This window comes from Mauremys mutica, chromosome 13 (assembly GCF_020497125.1).
Source record: "Mauremys mutica isolate MM-2020 ecotype Southern chromosome 13, ASM2049712v1, whole genome shotgun sequence".
In the NCBI taxonomy this organism is placed as follows: Eukaryota; Metazoa; Chordata; order Testudines; family Geoemydidae; genus Mauremys; species Mauremys mutica.
The window spans coordinates 46,320,536-46,340,709 of NC_059084.1; the positions used below are offsets into that span (position 1 = coordinate 46,320,536).

At 71.7% G+C, this 20,174-nt stretch overlaps 1 protein-coding gene across 2 annotated transcripts; it reads left to right on the forward strand.

The window, feature by feature from the left end:
• The first annotated feature begins 119 nt into the window (after nucleotides 1-119).
• On the forward strand, nucleotides 120-20,094 carry IPO4 (importin 4). Of its 2 annotated transcripts, none has more exons than XM_044985713.1 (31): nucleotides 120-255; nucleotides 406-492; nucleotides 613-692; nucleotides 788-829; nucleotides 1,110-1,239; nucleotides 1,504-1,683; nucleotides 4,118-4,183; nucleotides 4,284-4,385; nucleotides 4,605-4,688; nucleotides 4,811-4,963; nucleotides 5,098-5,151; nucleotides 5,696-5,805; nucleotides 6,079-6,187; nucleotides 6,443-6,572; nucleotides 6,864-6,977; nucleotides 7,745-7,861; nucleotides 8,870-8,993; nucleotides 9,070-9,181; nucleotides 10,468-10,589; nucleotides 10,792-10,869; nucleotides 10,962-11,019; nucleotides 12,245-12,350; nucleotides 14,405-14,598; nucleotides 14,779-14,832; nucleotides 15,341-15,466; nucleotides 17,054-17,262; nucleotides 17,405-17,537; nucleotides 18,130-18,234; nucleotides 18,513-18,582; nucleotides 18,731-18,862; nucleotides 18,936-20,094. In XM_044985713.1, the coding sequence occupies exons 1-30, from the start codon at nucleotides 187-189 to the stop codon at nucleotides 18,859-18,861; spliced, it is 3,249 nt and encodes a 1,082-aa protein (XP_044841648.1). In that variant the 5' UTR covers nucleotides 120-186; the 3' UTR covers nucleotide 18,862; nucleotides 18,936-20,094. The 2 variants fall into 2 exon arrangements, with proteins under 2 accessions (XP_044841648.1, XP_044841649.1); XM_044985714.1 differs by having other exon boundaries at nucleotides 17,057-17,262.
• The last annotated feature ends 80 nt before the right edge of the window (nucleotides 20,095-20,174 follow it).

The window sequence follows — 20,174 nt, forward strand, 5'->3', positions numbered from 1 at the left end:
CCCATTGCAGGGCCCCCCCCCGCTGCCCCCCATTGCAGGGCCCCCCCCGCGCCCTCCCCCCGGCCGGAGCCCCCATTGCAGGGCCCCCCCGCTGCCCCCCATTGCAGGCCCCCCCCCCGCGCCCTCCCCCCGGCCTGAGCCCCCATTGCAGGGCCCCTCCCCCGCTGGTGCCCCCCCCGTCCCCCGATGGAGCCCGGCGGGCTGGGCCGGGTCCTGTCCGACCTGCTGCAGCCGGACAATGCCCTGATCCAGCAGGTGGGGGGAGAACCCAGGAGTCCGGGGCGGGGCTGCGGGGAGCTGGCCTCACTATGGGGTTGGGGGTATTGGGAAAGGAGAGCTGGGGCCGCTGGGTTGGGGGGCAGGGGGATCTGGGCCCCCCCCGACAATCTCTGCTCCCCACCCCAGGCCACGGCCCAGCTGCGTGAGGCCTTCAGACACCCCGAGGTGCTGCCCCAGCTCTGCCAGCTGCTGGCAGGGGCCCCGGACCCCCAGGTGAGTGACCCCCTTCCCCTAGGGGATCCCCCTCCCCCCGTCTGACCCCCTCCCCCTGCAGGGGAGCCCCCCTCCCCCTTGCCATCCCCTGTCTGACCCCCCCCTCTCTCTGCCCCCCAGATCCGGCAGCTGGCAGCAGTGCTCCTGCGCCGGCGTCTCACCAAGCACTGGCGGAAGCTGAACCCCGAGGAGCAGGACAGGTGGGTGCTGGGGCGCGAGGGGTCCCCCCCCTCCCCGTCGGATGGGGCTGGGGTTCACTGTGCCTGACCCCCCCGCTTCTCCCTCTCTCTCTCAGGCTGAAGAGCTTGGTTCTGGGAGCCCTGCAGCAGGAAGCAGAGTGAGTGTTGGAGGGGGCAGTTCCCCCCCCCCCGCTGCCCCACAGTCCCCTCCAGCAGGAAATGAAGGATTTGGGGAGGCCTCTCCTGCCCCCCCACCGGTCCCTGCAGCCCCTGGACCCCTGTCCCCATCCCCCCTAGCTCCCACTGCCCTGTGTCTCCATCCCTGCAACCCCCAGAGCCCCTTGCCCCCCCATTCCCCTTGCAGTGTGGGTGTCCCCCAAACCCCTCCTGGGTCCCTCCTCTATCCAACGTGCCCCCCACCCATGTCTTCCCCCCCAGGCACCAGGTCTCGGTGGCCCTGGCCCAGCTGGCCGCGCTGCTCCTGAGGCACCAGGGGTTGGAGCGCTGGCCCCAGCTCCTGCAGCTCATCCAGCAGGGGGTGCGTGGCCCCGACCCCCACCACCGCCAGGTACGGGGAGCTCTGGGGGTCGGGCAGGGCCAGGCTGTCTCTCAAACCCCGAACCCCGGTCGATGGAGCTGCTGGTTCTGGGGGTCTGGTTGGGGGGCTCTGATCTGGGGGAGGCCAGCTGGGGATTGAGGGTGAGGGGGGGGTATCAGGGGACTGTGATTGCAGGGGTGGGGGGCGGGGTTAGGTGGGGGGCTGTGATTTGGGGAGTTGGTAGGTGGGGGGCTCTGACCCACAGGGTCTCCCTCTTCACACCTTCCCCCGCAGATCTCGCTGCTGGTGCTGAGCTCGGCGCTGGAGTCGGACCCCGAGGCCTTTGCCCCCCACTACAGCGCCCTGCTGCGTCTCTTCCACAGCGCCCTGGGCCAGCGCGGCCAGCCAGGGGCGCTGTACTACAGCCTGCGGGGGCTGGCGGCCATGGCGGCTGGGCTGGGCTCCGACCACCTGGTGAGCCCCGGCCCGCTGAGCCCCCCACCTTCCCCGTGCGCCCCTGAGCCCTGGCCTGGCCCCACCGTCCCCCTGAGCCCCCCACCTTCCCCGTGCGCCCCTGAGCCCCGGCCTGGCCCCACCATCCCCCTGAGCCCCTCACCTTCCCCGTGTACCCCTGAGCCCCTGCCTGGCCCCACCATCCCCCTGAGCCCCCCCACCTTCCCCGTGCGCCTCTGAGCCCCGGCCTGGCCCCACCATCCCCCTGAGCCCCCCACCTTCCCCATGCACCCCTGAGCCCCGGCCTGGCCCCACCATCCCCCTGAGCCCCCCACCTTCCCCGTGCGCCCCTGAGCCCCGGCCTGGCCCCACCATCCCCCTGAGCCCTCGGCCTGGCCCCACCATCCCCCTGAGCCCCCCACCTTCCCCGTGCGCCCCTGAGCCCCGGCCTGGCCCCGCCATCCCCCTGAGCCCCCCACCGTCCCCGTGCGCCCCTGAGCCCCGGCCTGGCCCCGCCATCCCCCTGAGCCCCCCACCTTCCCCGTGCGCCCCTGAGCCCCCCACCTTCCCCGTGCGCCCCTGAGCCCCGGCCTGGACACACCGTCCCCCTGAGCCCCCCACCTTCCCCGTGCGCCCCTGAGCCCCGGCCTGGCCCCGCCATCCCCCTGAGCCCCCCACCTTCCCCGTGCGCCCCTGAGCCCCCCACCTTCCCCGTGCGCCCCTGAGCCCCGGCCTGGCCCCACCGTCCCCCTGAGCCCCCCACCTTCCCCATGCACCCCTGAGCCCCGGCCTGGCCCCGCCATCCCCCTGAGCCCCCCACCTTCCCCGTGCGCCCCTGAGCCCCGGCCTGGCCCCACCATCCCCCTGAGCCCCCCACCTTCCCCACATCTCCCTGAGCCCTGGCCTGGCCCCACCATCCCCCTGTGACCCCCACCTTCCCCGTGCGCCCCTGGCCTGGCCCCACCATCCCCCTGAGCCCCCCACCTTCCCCACATCTCCCTGAGCCCCGGCCTGGCCCCACCGTCCCCCTGAGCCCCTCACCTTCCCCCTGCACCCCTGAGCCCCGGCCTGGCCCCACCATCCCCCTGAGCCCCCCACCTTCCCCGTGCGCCCCTGAGCCCCGGCCTGGCCCCACCGTCCCCCTGAGCCCCTCACCTTCCCCATGCACCCCTGAGCCCCGGCCTGGCCCCACCATCCCCCTGAGCCCCTCACCTTCCCCATGCACCCCTGAGCCCCGGCCTGGCCCCACCATCCCCCTGAGCCCCCCACCTTCCCCGTGCTCCCCTGAGCCCCGGCCTGGCCCCACCAGCCCCCTGAGCCCCCCACCTGCCCCCACCCCTGAGCCCCGGCCTGGCCCCACCATTCCCCTGAGCCCCCCACCTTCCCCCTGCCCCCCTGAGCCCCGGCCTGGCCCCACCATCCCCCTGATCCACGCACATTCCCCCTGCGCCCCTGAGCCCGGGCGTGGCCCCTCCATACGCCTGATCCACCGACCTTCCCCATGCGCCCCTGAGCCCCGGCCTGGCCCCACCATCCCCCTGAGCCCCCCACCTTCCCCACATCTCCCTGAGCCCCGGCCTGGCCCCACCGTCCCCCTGAGCCCCTCACCTTCCCCGTGCACCCCTGAGCCCCGGCCTGGCCCCACCATCCCCCTGAGCCCCCCACCTTCCCCGTGCGCCCCTGAGCCCCGGCCTGGCCCCACCATCCCCCTGAGCCCCTCACCTTCCCCGTGCGCCCCTGAGCCCCGGCCTGGCCCCACCATCCCCCTGAGCCCCCCACCTTCCCCGTGCGCCCCTGAGCCCCGGCCTGGCCCCACCGTCCCCCTGAGCCCCCCACCTTCCCCACATCTCCCTGAGCCTCGGCCTGGCCCCACCATCCCCCAGATCCCCCCACCTTCCCCTCTCCCTGAGCCTCGGCCTGGCCCCACCATCCCCCTGAGCCCCCCACCTTCCCCGTGCACCCCTGAGCCCCGGCCTGGCCCCACCAACCCCCTGAGCCCCCCACCTTCCCCGTGCGCCCCTGAGCCCCGGCCTGGCCCCACCATCCCTCTGAGCCCCCCACCTTCCCCGTGCACCCCTGAGCCCTGGCCTGGCCCCACCATCCCCCTGAGCCCCCCACCTTCCCCGTGCACCCCTGAGCCCCGGCCTGGCCCCACCATCCCTCTGAGCCCCCCACCTTCCCCGTGCGCCCCTGAGCCCTGGCCTGGCCCCACCATCCCCCTGAGCCCCCCACCTTCCCCGTGCGCCCCTGAGCCCCTGCCTGGCCCCACCATTCCTCCTGAGCCCCTCACCAGAGCCCCCAGATCTCCTATCTGTCCCCCACCGTGCCCTGTTCCCCGGAACCCACCGATCCCCCAATCCCGATACCCCCTTCCCTCTATCCCCTGACTCGCCCAGCCATTCCCTCCAGGAGATGGGGGGATCCCCCTCATCCTGTCTCTGTCTCCACCCCCCAGAATCTCACGCGCTCCCTGGTCCCGAAGATTATCTCGGCCGTCAGGCAGCTGATTCCTGTTAACGAGGTGAGGGGGGGTTATTGGGGGGGCACTGGCATGGGGGAGGGGCTGGGGGGGTTATATGGCATGTTGAGGCCCCCTGACCAGGGTGTGTCCGCCCCCCCAGGTGCACGCCAGCGAAGCCATGGAGGTTTTTGACGAGCTGATGGAGAGTGAGGTCTCAGTCATTGTCCAGCATCTCTCTGACGTCGTCGGCTTCTGCCTGGAGGTGAGCCGGGGAACCCAGGCGTCTGGGTGGCCGTGAGCCCCCACCCCCTCCGCAGGGGGACCCAGGCATCCGGGCAACTCCCTAAACGCACACGCAGCTTCACAGGTTTACAGAGATCCCTTCTGGGGAACCCAGGCATCCGGGCAATTCCATGAGCCCCATTCCCCCCGCGGGGAACCCAGGTGTCCGGGCACTGCCAACGGTTGCTCCTCTCCCCAGGTGGCGTCGAACCGGGCGCTGGGGGACGCACTGCGGGTGAAGGCGCTTTCCACTCTCAGCTTCCTCATCAAACTGCGGGGCAAGGTAGGTGGGCCCGGGGGCTCGGGGGGGTGAGGGTCGGGGTTCGGGGGGGGCCGGCTGGGAGGAACAAGGGGGGGCCGGCTGGCGTGGGGGCGGGCTCAGGGCTCAGGTTCTACCCCCCGCAGGCTGTGCTGAAGCAGCGGCTGCTGCCCCCCGTGCTGGACGCCCTGTTCCCCATCCTGAGCGCGGAGCCCCCCCCGGGACAGCTGGACGCCGAGGACCAGGAGGGCGAGGATGAGGGGGATGAGGCCCAGACCCCCAAACATGTGGCTGCCCAGGTAAGCCCCCCAATGCGCCCCCCCCCCGCACTGGGGGTGGGCTGAGGAGCCCGGGGAGAGGGGGCCCCTGGCTGGAATGGGGGGGGGATCCAGAGCCGTCGCCCCCCCCCCGTCACCCCCATTTCTCCCCCCAGGTGATCGACATGCTGGCCCTGCACCTGCCCCCTGAGAAACTCTTCCCCCAGCTGGTGAGTGCCTGGGGGGCGGGACTGTAGCTGGGGGCGAGGCCTGTGGCTGGCTGGAGGGCAGGGGTGGGGGCTGGCTGGGGGCAGGCTCTGTGGCTGGTTGTGGGGTGGGCCAGTGACATGGCAGGAGTGGGACCAGCTGGGGGTAGGGCTGGGGCAGGCTGGCTGGGGCCATGGGGTGGGGCAGGGTGGGGCTGGCTGGGGGCAGGGCCATGGGGGGGCCTGTGGCTGGCTGGAGGGGTGGGCGGGGCAGGGGGCGGGGCCATTGGAGTGGGGCGGGGCTTGTGGCTGGCTGGAGGGGTGGGGCAGGGCGGGGGCGTGGCCATTGGAGTGGGGCGGGGCCTGTGGCTGGCTGGAGGGGTGGGCGGGGCCATTGGAGTGGGGCGGGGCTTGTGGCTGGCTGCAGGGGTGGGGCATGGCAGGGGGCGGGGCCTGTGGCTGGCTGGAGGGGTGGGACAGGGCTGGGGGCGTGGCCATTGGAGTGGGGCGGGGCTTGTGGCTGGCTCTGGGGGCAGGTAACAACCCAATCTCTTCTGGCCCCCCCCAGATGCCGCACCTGGAGCCGGCGCTGCGGAGCCCCCAGCCCTACGAGCGCAAGGCCGGGCTCATGGTGGTGGCGGTGCTGGCCGAGGGCTGCGGCGATCACATCCGCACCAGGTGGGCGGTTCCCCGGGGGGGTTGTGGGGGGGGGACACGCTGTGGGGTGCTGACTTCATGTGGGGGGTGAATCCTGCTGGGGGGGCCATTTCTGCTCTGGGGGCCGCTGGACTCAGCAGCAGGGGGCTGGGTACACAGCGTTGTCCTGTCCCTCCGGGGAATCACCACCGGTGGCGCTATGGGGCATAGGACACATGCTTGGCAGAGCCCATTGCGATTGGGGGAGGGAGGCTTGTTTTGGGGGGCCCTTAACTGGCCCCTTCTGCTCTCCAGGCACCTGCAGGCCCTGCTGGGGGTGATTTGCCGGTCGCTGGCCGACGAGAGCCTGGTGGTGCGGAGCGCAGCCCTCTTCGCCCTGGGGCAGTTCTCGGAGAACCTGCAGGTCAGGGGGGCTGGGGGTGGGATCGGGGGCGGTCACAGGGTTATGAGGGGGCTGGGGCAGGGAGGGGAGATCGGGGGGCTAGGACTGGGGTAAGGAAGGGGCACCAGGGGGTTACAGGGAAATCGGGAGGGGGGCAGGGTAAGGAGGCATGACTGGAGGGTCACGGGGGGATTGGGGGGCTGGGGGGATGGAAGGGGGGCTGGCGTAAGGGGTGATGGGGGGGCTCTGACTGACTCTCCCCCACCCACCCCCCAGCCTGACATCACGGCCTATGCGGGGGAGGTGCTGCCGCTGCTGCTGTCCTACCTCGAGGGCGTGGAGCTGGCGCGGGGGGGGCACCTGGCCAAGGCCTACTACGCCCTGGAGAACTTCGTGGAGAGTCTCGGTGAGGACCCTGGCGTCCGGGACAGCTCCCGGCCCCCGTCCTGGCTGGGGGACCCTGGCGTCCGGGACAGCTCCCCGCCCCCGTCCTGGCTGGGGGACCCTGGCGTCCAGGTCACCCCCTTCTTTCATCAGTTGGGGAACCCGGGGTCCGGGTGCACCACCCCATCCCCTACCTGCCTGCTGGAGAACCCAGGCATCCGGGACACCCCAGTGCCCCGACCCCCGGTTGTGGACCCCCCCCCCCCCCCCGAACCCAGGCATCCGGGCAGGGCTGTAACCTCCCCTCGCGCAGGAGCTGGGATCGAGCCGTTCCTGCCGGTGCTGATGGAGCAGACGCTGGGGACCCTGCGCGGCCCGGGGGGGCCCCGCCCCAAGGAACTGGCCATCAGCGCCCTGGGGGCCATCGGTGAGTGACCCCCCCCGAACCGCCCCCCCCCACGGTCCCCTGGGGCCACGGGTGAGTGACCCCCCCGAACCGTCCCCCCCCACAGTCCCCTGGGGCCTTGGGTGAGTGACCCCCCCCCCCTGAACCGCCCCCCCCCACGGTCCCCTGGGGCCACGGGTGAGTGACCCCCCCCGAACCATCCCCCCCACGGTCCCCTGGGGCCATCGGTGAGTGACCCCCCCCCGAACCGTCCCCCCCACGGTCCCCTGGGGCCTTAGGTGAGTGACCCCCCCCGAACCATCCCCCCCCACGGTCCCCTGGGGCCACTGGTGAGTGACCCCCCCCGACCCGCCCCCCCCACGGTCCCCTGGGGCCATCGGTGAGTTACCCCCCCCCCGAACCGCCCCCACGGTCCCCTGGGGCCACGGGTGAGTGACCCCCCCCGAACCATCCCCCCCACGGTCCCCTGGGGCCATCGGTGAGTGACCCCCCCCCCGAACCGTCCCCCCCACGGTCCCCTGGGGCCTTAGGTGAGTGACCCCCCCGAACCATCCCCCCCCACGGTCCCCTGGGGCCACTGGTGAGTGACCCCCCCCTGAACCGCCCCCCCCACGGTCCCCTGGGGCCACGGGTGAGTGACCCCCCCCCACGCACACTCTCTTAGGGGCCAATGGTGAGTGGCTCCCCCTGGACCCCCAGCTCAATCCCCAGCCCCCTGCACTCAGCAGCTCCCCGTGGTCGGGTCCGTGTGTCCATCTGACCCGTGTCCGTCCGTCCGTCCGCCGCAGCCTCGGCCGCCCAGCGCGCCATGGGGCCCTACCTGCCCCCCGTCCTGGAGCAGCTTCGCCGCTTCCTGCCCCCCGCCGCCCCCCCGGAGCAGCGCCCCCTGCAGTGCCAGGCCGTGGGTGAGTGCCCCCCGCCCCTCCCCCGATCCCTGCCCCCCGCCGCCCCCCCGGAGCAGCGCCCCCTGCAGTGCCAGGCCGTGGGTGAGTGACCCCCCGCCCCTCCCCCGATCCCTGCCCCCCGCCGCCCCCCCGGAGCAGCGCCCCCTGCAGTGCCAGGCCGTGGGTGTGACCCCGCCCGCCCCTCCCCCGAACCCTGCCCCCCGCCGCCCCCCCCGAGCAGCGCCCCCTGCAGTGCCAGGCCGTGGGTGTGACCCCGCCCGCCCCCCCCACCATCCCCGCCCCCCGCTCCCCCGGAGCAGCGCCCCCTGCTGTGCCAGGCCGTGGGTGTGTGCCCCCCGCCCCTCCCCCGAACCCTGCCCCCCGCCGCCCCCCCGGAGCAGCGCCCCCTGCAGTGCCAGGCCGTGGGTGTGACCCCGCCCGCCCCTCCCCCAATCCCAGCCCCCCGCCCCCCCAGAGCAGCGCCCCCTGCAGGGCCAGGCCGTGGGTGAGTGACCCCCCCGCCCCTCCCCCGATCCCTGCCCCCCCGGAGCAGCGCCCCCTGCAGTGCCAGGCCGTGGGTGAGTGACCCCGCCCCTCCCCCGATCCCTGCCCCCCGCCGCCCCCCAGGAGCAGCGCCCCCTGCAGTGCCAGGCCGTGGGTGAGTGACCCCCTCGCCCCTCCCCCGAACCCTGCCCCCCGCCCCCCCCCCGGAGCAGCGCCCCCTGCAGTGCCAGGCCGTGGGTGTGACCCCGCCCGCCCCTCCCCCAATCCCTGCCCCCCGCCCCCCCAGAGCAGCGCCCCCTGCAGGGCCAGGCCGTGGGTGAGTGACCCCCCCGCCCCTCCCCCGATCCCTGCCCCCCCGGAGCAGCGCCCCCTGCAGTGCCAGGCCGTGGGTGAGTGACCCCGCCCCTCCCCCGATCCCTGCCCCCCGCCGCCCCCCCAGGAGCAGCGCCCCCTGCAGGGCCAGGCCGTGGGTGAGTGGTCCCCCCCCGCCCCAGCCACGGTGTCTGACGCTCCCCTCCCCCGCAGAGACGCTGGGGGTGCTGGTGCGGGCGCTGGGGCGAGCGGCTCTGGGCCCCCTGGCGGAGGAGAGCTGCCAGCTGGGGCTGGGCCTGGCCGAGGGGCAGGACGACCCCGACCTGCGGCGCTGCACGTGAGTGACCCCCAGCCTCCCCCGGGGGGTGCCCCTCCCCCCCGACCTGCAGCCCCTGACCCCCATCTCCCCCCAGGTACAGCCTCTTTGCCGCGCTCTCCTGTGCCATGGGGGACGAGCTGGCCCCCCACCTGCCCCGGGTCACCACCCTGCTCCTGTACTCCCTGAAATCCACCGAGGGCCTCGTGGTGAGTTCCCGCCTCCTTTCCTCGGGGCTGCGAGCTTCCCCCCAGACAGTGCCCCTGGCCAGCCTCGGGGCTGCGAGCTTCCCCCCAGACAGTGCCCCTGGCCAGCCTCGGGGCTGCGAGCTTCCCCCCAGACAGTGCCCCTGGCCAGCCTCGGGGCTGCGAGCTTCCCCCCAGACAGTGCCCCTGGCCAGCCTCGGGGCTGCGAGCTTCCCCCCAGACAGTGCCCCTGGCCAGCCTCGGGGCTGCGAGCTTCCCCCCAGACAGTGCCCCTGGCCAGCCTCGGGGCTGCGAGCTTCTCCCCAGACAGTGCCCCTGGCCAGCCTCGGGGCTGCGAGCTTCCCCCCAGACAGTGCCCCTGGCCAGCCTCGGGGCTGCGAGCTTCCCCCCAGACAGTGCCCCTGGCCAGCCTCGGGGCTGCGAGCTTCCCCCCAGACAGTGCCCCTGGCCAGCCTCGGGGCTGCGAGCTTCCCCCCAAACTGTGCCCCTGGCCAGCCTCAGGGCTTCCCGGCCTCCTTTCCTCCGAGGCTGCGAGCTTCCCCCCAAACAGTGCCCCTGGCCAGCCTCGGGGCTTCCCGGCCTCCTTTCCTCCGGGGCTGCGAGCTTCCCCCCAGACAGTGCCCCTGGCCAGCCTCAGGACTTCCCGGCCTCCTTTCCTCGGGGCTGCGAGCTTCACCCCAGACAGTGCCCCTGGCCAGCCTCGGTGCTGCGAGCTTCCCCCCAGACAGTGCCCCTGGCCAGTGTGGGGGCTTCCCGGCCTCCTTTCCTTGGGGCTGCGAGCTTCCCCCCAGACAGTGCCCCTGGCCAGCGTGGGGACTTCCCGGCCTCCTTTCCTCCGGGGCTGCGAGCTTCCCCCCAGACAGTGCCCCTGGCCAGCGTGGGGACTTCCCGGCCTCCTTTCCTCCGGGGCTGCGAGCTTCCCCCCAGACAGTGCCCCTGGCCAGCCTTGGGGCTGGGAGCGTCTTTGTCCTCCCCCACCACGACCCCCCGGCCGTGCCTTGGGGAACTGAGTGCCCCCCCCCACCATGCCCCTGCTGGCTAGGTGGAGGAGGGGACCTTGGGGCTGCGAGCTTCCCCCCAGACAGTGCCCCGTCCCCCCCCCACACACACACACCATGCCCCTGCTGGCTGGGTGGAGGAGGGGACCTTGGGGCTGCGAGCTTCCCCCCAGCGGTGCTCCCGCAAGCTGGGGCAGGGGGGGAAGGGACTCAGGCTGGGGGGCACCGGGGGGTGTTGGGGAAAGGGGAAATGCCCCCTATCGTGTGATGACCTGCCCCCGTCGCCCCCAGCCCCCCGCTGGGGACACCAGCTCCTTCCTGCTGTTCGAGGACGAGGAGGAGGAGGCCGAGGTGGAGGGGGAGGAAGATCTGGACGGGGAGGACGACGAGGAGGAGGAGGAAGAGCTGTTCGGGTATGGGGGGGGGGAGCTGGGGGGGGCTTTGAGGTGGGGGAGCCCCGGGCGGGGGGAGGGGAGCCCTGGGTGGGGGTGGAGTCTGAGGGGGCTGGAGATGGGGGGCCAGTGGGGCTGAGGTGGGGGTGGGGGGCCGTTGGGAGGAGGTGGGGGCTGTAGCCGGTGAAGGAGGCCCCCCCCCGTCTGACCCTGCCCCCCCCAGGCTGAGCGTGGAAAGTGCCTACGTGGACGAGAAGGAGGACGCTTGCGCCGCCCTGGGGGAGATCGCGGCAAACGCCAGGTATGGGGGGGTCTTGGGGCGGCTGCCCTGGGGGGAGGGGGGGCTGGGGGGGGCTGTATCTCTGGGGGCCCTAACCCGTCCGTCTGTCCCAGTGTCGCCTTCCTGCCCTACCTGGAGAGCTGCGTCCCGGAGGTCTTCCAGCTGCTGGAGGTAGCGGGGGGGGGGGGGTCCTGGGGATTGGGCGAGGTTGGGGGAGGGGAGGATTTGGGGGACAGTGGGGGGTTAGCGATGGGGGGGTCTGGGGGTTGGGCGAGGTTGGGGGAGGGGAGGATTTGGGGGGCAGTGGGGGGTTAGCGATGGGGGGGTCTGGGGGTTGGGCGAGGTTGGGGGAGGGGAGGATTTGGGGGGCAGTGGGGGGTTAGCGATGGGGGGGTCTGGGGGTTGGGCGAGGTTGGGGGAGGGGAGGATTTGGGGGGCAGTGGGGGGTTAGCGATGGGGGGGTCTGGGGGTTGGGCGAGGTTGGGGGAGGGGAGGATTTGGGGGGCAGTGGGGGGTTAGCGATGGGGGGGTCCGGGGGTTGGGCGAGGTTGGGGGAGGGGAGGATTTGGGGGGCAGTGGGGGTTAGCGATGGGGGGGGTCTGGGGGTTGGGCGAGGTTGGGGGAGGGGAGGATTTGGGGGGCAGTGGGTGTCACGGAGTGTGGGGGACCCAGGCCCTTCACCCCCGTGCTCCCTACGATCCACCAGGACTCTCAGCCAGCCAGCAAAGCAGAAGGTTTATTTAGGCGACAGGAACACAGTCCAACACAGGTCCTGCAGGCACAGATAACCAGATCCCCCCGGTTAGCTCCATCTTGGGGGGCCTCACAGCCCCCCCCCCCCGGGGATCAGAGCTCGGTCTCCCTGCTCCCCTCTCTTCTCCAGCCCACTTTCGTCTCCCCTGGCCAGAGGTGTCACCTCCCCTCCCCCAGGCCAAGCTCAGCTCACAGTTGAATTCCTGCATCTCACCTAAACCTCTGGCTCTCCCCTCCCCCGCACAGACAGTCTGTGCTTCCTACTCCATCACAGGGGGGGGTAGCGATGGGGGGGTCTGGGGGTTGGGCGAGGTTGGGGGAGGGGAGGATTTGGGGGGCAGTGGGGGGTTAGCGACGGGGGGGGGTCTGGGGGTTGGGGGCGGTTGGGGGAGGGGAGGATTTGGGGGGCAGTGGGGGGTTATCGATGGGGGGGGTCTGGGGGCTGGGCGAGGTTGGGGGAGGGGAGGATTTGGGGGGCAGTGGGGGGTTAGTGATAGGGGGTGGGGGTGGGAGGTGTGGCCTGGGGGGGCTCAGGTTTACCCCTTTCCTCGCTGATCCGGGGCGATGTTCTGTGGGGAGCTGATGGGGTAATGGGGGGAGCAGGGAGCTGTGACCCCCCCCCAACTTCCCCCCCTCCCTCCAGTTCCCCCACCCGGGGGTCCGGAAAGCCGCCTACGAAGCCCTGGGCCAGTTCTGCATCGCGCTGCACCGGATCTGCGAGCGGGACCCTTCCGAGCCCCACGCCACCGGTGAGTTGGGGGAGGGACCCCGCCGGGCTGGGCAGGGGGAGCTGCTGGGGGCAGCGGGGGGAGCCTGTGGGGGCTGGGGAAGGGGGGGGCACCTGGGAAGCTCACAGCCCCGGGGCAGGGTGGAAAGTTCGCAGGGCGGGGGAGTGGGGCACTGCTGGGGGAAGCTCGCAGCCCCGGGGCAGGGCGGGAAGTTTGCAGGGCGGGGGGGGGGGGCACCGCTGGGGGAAGCTCACAGCCCCAGGGCAGGGTGGGAAGTTCGCAGGGCGGGGGAGTGGGACACCGCTGGGGGAAGCTCGCAGCCCCGGGGCAGGGCAGGAAGTTCGCAGGGCGGGGGAGTGGGGCACTGCCGGGGGAAGCTCGCAGTCCCGGGGCAGGGCATGAAGTTCGCAGGGTGGGGGAGTGGGGCACCGCTGGGGGAAGCTCGCAGCCCCGGGGCAGGGTGGGAAGTTCGCAGGGCGGGGCAGTGGGGCACCGCTGGGGGAAGCTCGCAGCCCCGGGACAGGGTGGGGGTGGGGGGCACCGCTGGGGAAAGCTCGCAGCCCCGGGGCAGGGCGGGAAGTTCGCAGGGCGGGGGAGTGGGGCACTGCTGGGGGAAGCTCGCAGCCCCGGGGCAGGTGGGGAAGTTCGCAGGGTGGGGGAGTGGGGCACCGCTGGGGGAAGCTCGCAGCCCTGGGGCAGGGTGGGAAGTTCGCAGGGCGGCGGAGTGGGGCACTGCTGGGGGAAGCTCGCAGCCCCAGGGCAGGGCGGGAAGTTCGCAGGGTGGGGGAGTGGGGCACCGCTGGAGGAAGCTCGCAGCCCCGGGGCAGGGCGGGGGAGGGGGGCACTGCTGGGGGACGCTCGCAGCCCCGGGGCAGGGCGGGAAGCTCGCAGGGCTGGCGGGAGCTCGCGGGGTGCCTGGGGCACCGTGGGGGAAGCTCGCAGCCCCGGGGCAGGGTGGGAAGCTCGCAGGGCTGGCGGGAGCTCGCGGGGTGCCAGGGGCACTGTGGGGGAAGCTCGCAGGGCGGGGGAGGGGGGCACTGCTGGGGGAAGCTCGCAGCCCCGGGGCAGGGCGGGAAGCTCGCAGGGCTGGTGGGAGCTCGCGGGGTGCCTGGGGCACCGTGGGGGAAGCTCGCAGCCCCGGGGCAGGGCGGGAAGCTCGCGGGGCTGGCGGGAGCTTGCGGGGTGCCTGGGGCACCGTGGGGGAAGCTCGCAGCCCCAGGGCAGGGCGGGAAGCTCGCAGGGCGGGGGAGGGGGGCACTGCTGGGGGAAGCTCGCAGCCCTGGGGCAGGGCGGGAAGCTCGCAGGGCGGGGGAGTGGGGCACTGCTGGGGGAAGCTCGCAGCCCCGAGGCAGGGCAGGAAGCTCGCAGGGCTGGCGGGAGCTCGCGGGGTGCCTGGGGCACCGTGAGGGAAGCTCGCAGCCCCAGGGCAGGGCGGGAAGCTCGCGGGGCTGGCGGGAGCTCACGGGGTGCCTGGGGCACCGTGGGGGAAGCTCGCAGCCCCGAGGCAGGGCGGGAAGCTCGCAGGGCTGGCGGGAGCTCGCGGGGTGCCTGGGGCACCGCTGGGGGAAGCTCGCAGCCCCGAGGCAGGGCAGGAAGCTCGCAGGGCTGGCGGGAGCTCGCGGGGTGCCTGGGGCACCGTGGGGGAAGCTCGCAGCCCCGAGGCAGGGCAGGAAGCTCGCAGGGCTGGCGGGAGCTCGCGGGGTGCCTGGGGCACCGTGGGGGAAGCTCGCAGCCCCGCGGCAGGGCGGGAAGCTCGCAGGGCTGGCGGGAGCTCGCGGGGTGCCTGGGGCACCGTTGGGGAAGCTCGCAGCCCCGGGGCAGGGCGGGAAGCTCGCAGGGCTGGCGGGAGCTCGCGGGGTGCCTGGGGCACCGTGGGGGAAGTTCGCAGCCCCGAGGCAGGGCAGGAAGCTCGCAGGGCTGGCGGGAGCTCACGGGGTGCCTGGGGCACCGTGGGGGAAGCTCGCAGCCCCGGGGCAGGGCAGGAAGCTCGCAGGGCTGGCGGGAGCTCGCGGGGTGCCTAGGGCACCGTGGGGGAAGCTCGCAGCCCCGCACTGACACCCTCCCCCCCCCCCCAGCGCTGCAGCGGCTGCTGGGCCTGGCGCTGCCGGCCATGGCGCGGGCCGTGCACCGGGAGCGGGAGCGGCTGGTGGCCATGGCGGTGCTGGAGGCGCTGGGCGCGGTGCTCACCGCCTGCCGGCAGGAGGCGCTGCGGAGCCCGGGGCGCCTGGCCGAGCTCTGCGGGGCCCTTCGCGCCGTGCTGGAGAGGAAGGTACCGGGGGGGGGGGGGGGGGACGCGGGGCCTTTCCCCTCCGGGGGGGGGAACGTAGAGGGCTCGGCGGGGGGGGAGGACACGGGGTCAGGAGAAGACTGGGTGGTTTTGGGCAGGGGGGGGACACGGGAAGGGGGGGTTGGGGGTCCCAGTACTGAGCTCTCCCCCCCCACCCCCCAGACGGCCTGCCAGGACGACGGCTTGGATGAGGAAGATGAGGAAGATGAAGAACAGGTGATGGGGGGGGGGGTTGGGGGGCTCTGTGGGGCTGCATGGAGCAGAGGGGCTGGAGATCGGGGGGGAGGGAGGAAGAAATGGGGGCTCTGGGGGGTTGTTGGGAGGTGGGGGCTGCAGGTTGATGGGGGATTTTGGGGGGCAGGGTTGGGGGTTCTGAGGGGCCATGGGGGGTGCAGGGCTGGGGGGTGATGGGGGATTTAGGGGGGCAGGGGATTTGAGGTTGGGGGTTCTGAGGGGCCATGGGGGCTGTGGGGGTGAGGGGGGATTTAGGGGGGGCAGGGCAGGGGATTTGGAGATGGGGTTCTGAGGGGCCATGGGGGGTGCAGGGCTGGGGGGTGATGGGGGATATAGGGTGGTAGGGCGGGGGATTTGGGGATGGGGTCGGAGGGGTTGTTGGGGTTCCTGGGGGGCCATGGGGGTGGAGGGCTCTGGGGGAGTTTGGGGGGCAGGGTGGGGCCTGGAGGGTGCTGGGGGGTGCAGCAGGGCTCACCCCCACTCCCCCCAGGCGGAGTACGACTCCATGCTGCTGGAGTACGCGGGGGAGGGGATCCCCGCTCTGGCCACAGCCGCAGGGGGCGACGCCTTCGCCCCGTATTTTGCCGGCTTCCTGCCCCTGCTGCTCAACAAAATGGTGAGTGTGTGTGTGCTCCCCCCGCCCCAGGGACCCAGGCATCCGGGCCGGTGTCTTCCCCCCCCCCGCCCCCTCCACAGGGACCCAGGCATCCGGGCCGGTTCCCCCTTCTCCTCGGGGACCCAGGTGTCCGGGCCGGTTCCCCCTTCTCCACGGGGACCCAGGCGTCCGGGCCGGTTCCCCCTCCTCTCTCTCCCTCTCCACGGGGACCCAGGTGTCCGGGCCGGTTCCCCCTCCTCTCTCTCCCTCTCCACGGGGACCCAGGTGTCCGGGCCGGTTCCCCCTTCTCCACGGGGACCCAGGTGTCCGGGCCGGTTCCCCCTTCTCCACGGGGACCCAGGCATCCGGGCTGGTTTCCCCCCCCCCCCCCCCACAGGGACCCAGGCGTCCGGGCTGGTTCCCCCTCCTCTCTCTCCCTCTCCATGGGGACCCAGGTGTCTGGCCTGGTTCCCCCTTTGCACACCCCCACATGGGGACTCAGGCATCAGGGCCGGTTCCCCCTTTCTGACCCCACACCCCATGGGGACCCAGGCGTCCAGGATGGTTCCCCCTTTGTGGCCCCCCCACCCCCAGGGACCCAGGCATCCGGGCCGGTTCCCCCTTCTCGGGGACCCAGGTGTCCGGGCCGGTTCCCTGTCCCGGGGTCCCCGGGTGCTGCTCTGGAGCTGCTCCCCACCAAGCCAGGCAGGTCTCTGGGGAGCCCCCTCTCCCTCGGCTTCACCTCCGGGGTCTCTCTTGGGAGCATTCAGCCTCCTCGGCCCCTCCGGGCGCGTCTGGTCCGGGGGGGCCACGGGGTCCTGCCCCCCCACGGCGCAGCCAGCCGGGGACACAGAGGTTTCTTCGATGCCAGGAACAGGGGCTAAGACCTCGCTTGTAGGTACCGCGAGCCGGACCCCTCGGCCGGGGCCATCCTGGGGGGCAGGGAGCCAGACCCCCCCAGCTGCCCTCACGCCTCATCCCCAGACTGACCCCCCCAGCCCCTCCTCTGCTCAGCCCCTTCCCCGGCCAGGAGCTCACCTGACCTCTGTCTCCAACACCTTCAGCTGGCGCCTTGCGGGGGGGGCCCAGGCCAGCGGTTGCTAGGAGACAGTGTCAGGCATTTCGGTCACTGGGCCCTTCCTCTGCAGCAGCCCCCCCCCCCCGACCCCCCACCTGCCGAGGGGACACTGAGGCCCCCACACCGTATTCAGAGCAAACGCCCTCCTCCCCCCCATGGGGACTCGGGCATCCGGGCTGCCTCCCCCTTTCTGACCCCACTCCCCATGGGGACCCAGGCGTCCGGGATGGTTCCCCCTTTGTGGCCCCCCCACCCCCAGGGACCCAGGCATCCGGGCCGGTTCCCCCTTCTCCACGGGGACCCAGGCATCCGGGCTGGTTTCCCCCTTTGTGCCCTCCTCCCCCCATGGGGACTCGGGCATCCGGGCTGCCTCCCCCTTTCTGACCCCACTCCCCATGGGGGCCCAGGCGTCCGGGATGGTTCCCCCTTCTCCCATTCCCCCCCCCGCCCAGGGATCCAGGCAGGTTTCCTCTGCTGCACTGAACCCGGGCGGCTGTGGGCTCCCCCCTCCCCCCTCGCTCTCCCCCCAGAAGCCCAGCTGCTCGGCGGCCGAGCGCTCCTTCGCCGTGGGGACGCTGGCGGAGACGCTGGGGGGGCTGGGCTGGGCCACGGCCCCTTTTGTGCCCCGGCTCCTTCCCCCCTTCCTGGCGGCCGCGCGGGACGCCGACCCCGAAGTGCGGAGCAACGGCGTCTTTGCGCTGGGGGTGCTCGCCGAGCACGGCGGGGAGGCCCTGCTCCCGTATCCTGACCCACGGCGCAGGCACGGGGGTCATGGAGGGGGATGGGTCGGAGGGGGGTGTCTGACCGGGGGGGATGGGCTGTGGGGTGGATTGGAGGGAGGGCCCCTTGCTGCCCCCCTTTTCCTTAACCCCTCCCCCCAGACACTACCCTAAGGTCCTGGCCCTGCTGGCGGGGGGCAGCGCCCAGGAGCCGAGCGCCCGCGTCCGGGACAACGTCTGTGGGGCCGTCGCCCGCATGGTCCTGAGCCAGCCCCAGGCCCTGCCCCTCAGCCAGGTGAGGGGGCAGGAGGGGGGCGTTCGCCGGGAGGCAGGGAATGGGGCGGGGGGCCTTGTCCGTCTGGGGGGCGGGGGGCCTTGTCCCTCTAGGGGGTGATGGCGGCTGGCGGGAGGGGCCTAGTCCCTCTAGGGGGTGATGGCTGGTGGGGGGCGGGGCCTTGTCCCTCTAGGGGGCACGGGGGCGGGGCCTTGTCCCTCTAGGGGGTGATGGCTGGTGGGGGGCGGGGCCTTGTCCCTCTAGGGGGCACGGGGGGGCGGGGGGCCTTGTCTCTCTAGGGGGCGCTGGCTGGGGGCGGGGCCTTGTCTCTCTAGGGGGCATGGGGGGCGGGTCCTTTCCTCTCTAGGGGGCGCTGGCTGGTGGGGGGCAGGGCCTTGTCTCTCTAGGGGGCACGGGGGGCGGGGCCTTTCCTCTCTAGGGGGCGCTGGCTGGCGGGGGGCGGGGCCTTGTCTCTCTAGGAGGCACGGGGGGCGGGGCCTTTCCTCTCTAGGGGGCGCTGGCTGAGGGGGCGGGGCCGTGTTCCTCTAGGGGGAGCTGGCCCCAGCCGGCCGGGGGGCTAGCTGGGGGTCTGTCTAACGGGGTCTCCCCCCAGGTGTTCCCCGCCCTGCTCCGCTCCCTGCCCCTCACGGAGGATTTTGAGGAGAATAAAACCGTTTTCCGCTGCATCGGTTTCCTGTACGAGAAGGCCCCCCAGCAGGTACCGCCCCATGGGGGGCTCCTGTTCCCGTGGGTGATGGGGTCTGATCTGGGGGGGCCCTGTTCCAGGAACAAGGAGTCTTTTGGGGGCTCTTATCTGGAGGTTTGGGAGGGTTAAATCCCTGTGACTAAGGGAGTTGGGGGGTCAGAACACTGTGCAGAGAGGTGTCTCCCTTTCAAGTGGGGGGTGACTTTGAGGGTGGGGATGGGGGGGTTCTCTGGCGGGTGACAGGATGAGGGTATCGGGGTCTCACCACTGTCCTCCCCGTCCCCCCCCAGGTGCTGCAGCAGGTGGGGGAGGTGGTGCGTGCCAGTAGCACTGTCCTGGGAACCGACCGTCTCCCGGCAGGTAAGTTGGGGGGTGTCCAAAAGGGAGGGGGCTGGGGATCCCGCCACTGAGCAAGAATGGGGGGGTGTCTCTCCCCCTCACCTTCCCCTGCCTTGGGGTGCGGGATCCTGAGGACGTCTCTCCTGTCTAACCCCCTGGCTCCCCCCAGATGCCCAGGTCTCCCTTCTCTCCCTGCTGCGGCATCTCTCTGCCCACTGCCCCACGGAGTTCCAGGCAGCCCTGCTGGCCCTGCCCCCCGACGCCGGCGCCCGGATCAGCGGGGCCCTCGGCTCAGCGTGAGGTGAGTGGGGCGGAACGAGGAGGTGGGGGGTCCTGCCGAGAACGACTCTCACCGCACCTTCTCTCCCCTCCAGGGACACGGCCCTTCCTTGGTCAAGTGACCTCGGCGAGTACAGTCAAGCCCCCTCTGCCTGTTCTCCCCCCAAATGGCCAGCTCTGGGCCCCCCAGATTGTTCTCCTCATTGGGGAGGCCCTTCAGGGCATATGATTGAACTGTCTGCCTGTATCCAACGCCATCGCGGGGAGGACTCTGTGGTCTTGTCTGCTCCGCCTGTCTTCTCACTCGCCATCACTGTGAAGAAGGGATCCGAGTACTGTTTGGTCACCAGTTGCCTGTAACTTTCACCCACTGCCCATGTGGAGGGGTAGCTCCCGTCATTCACCAGGGCTGCCTGTAGTTCGATTTCCTCCACCAAAGTAAGAGCAAATTAGAGATGTGGTATGAAAGGATTCTGCCTGTACCCGTCACCAGTGGGAGGAGGACTTCAGTTACGGTGTTTGATCCTCCTTCTGCCTCTATGCAGCACTGATGTGGGAAGAAACCAAGTCACGTTGTGACCTGGCTCTGTCGGTGGTTAGCACCATCGTCATGGTGTTGAACAGGATCCTCCCATGAATTTCACCGTGGATTTGAGGGCCAGTCTCACCTGCAATTGTTGCTGCCCTAAAGAGGGGGGTATTAGTCTCATTGTTATCCAGTTGCCTGTAGTTTTTAGATCCTGTTGCTTGCCTGTATTTATTCTCCCTCTGCTGCTGGGAGTTGCATCACTAACCGGTTCACCTGTAGTTTTTTCACCTAGCACACTCATGGGATGACCATGTTCAGCTGCTTCACTGTTGCCAAGAGGGAGGATTTTGTCTGGCTGTTCAACCACCTTGCCTGTTCTTTCACCCACCATGGCTGCAGGGAGTCTGAATCCTGTAGTTACCCCGGTTCACCTGTTGGTTTGTCACCCCCAGCCAAAAGAAGAGGGGTTTTCTTTGCTCAGTTTGCCTGTAGCTTTCAGTAACCAGCATCTCACATGGGAGTCTGTCTTGCTGTTACCCATTTCACACGTAGCTGTTACTCATCCTATGGAGGAGTTGACTTCCAAGTGTGAACCAGTGCGCCTGTTTCATCCCTCCCCCATTGCAGGGGTGAGCCTCAGTTGCATTGTCATCTAGGCTGCCTGTATTTCTTCACCCGCTATCTACTGCAGGGTTTCAGCCTCGGCATTAATATGTTGGACTAAATTCTCCCCCTGCCATTGGAAGATAGACTCACAGGGTGAGTGGTCCGGCTGTGTCTTCACCTATCACCACGAGGGTGGTTT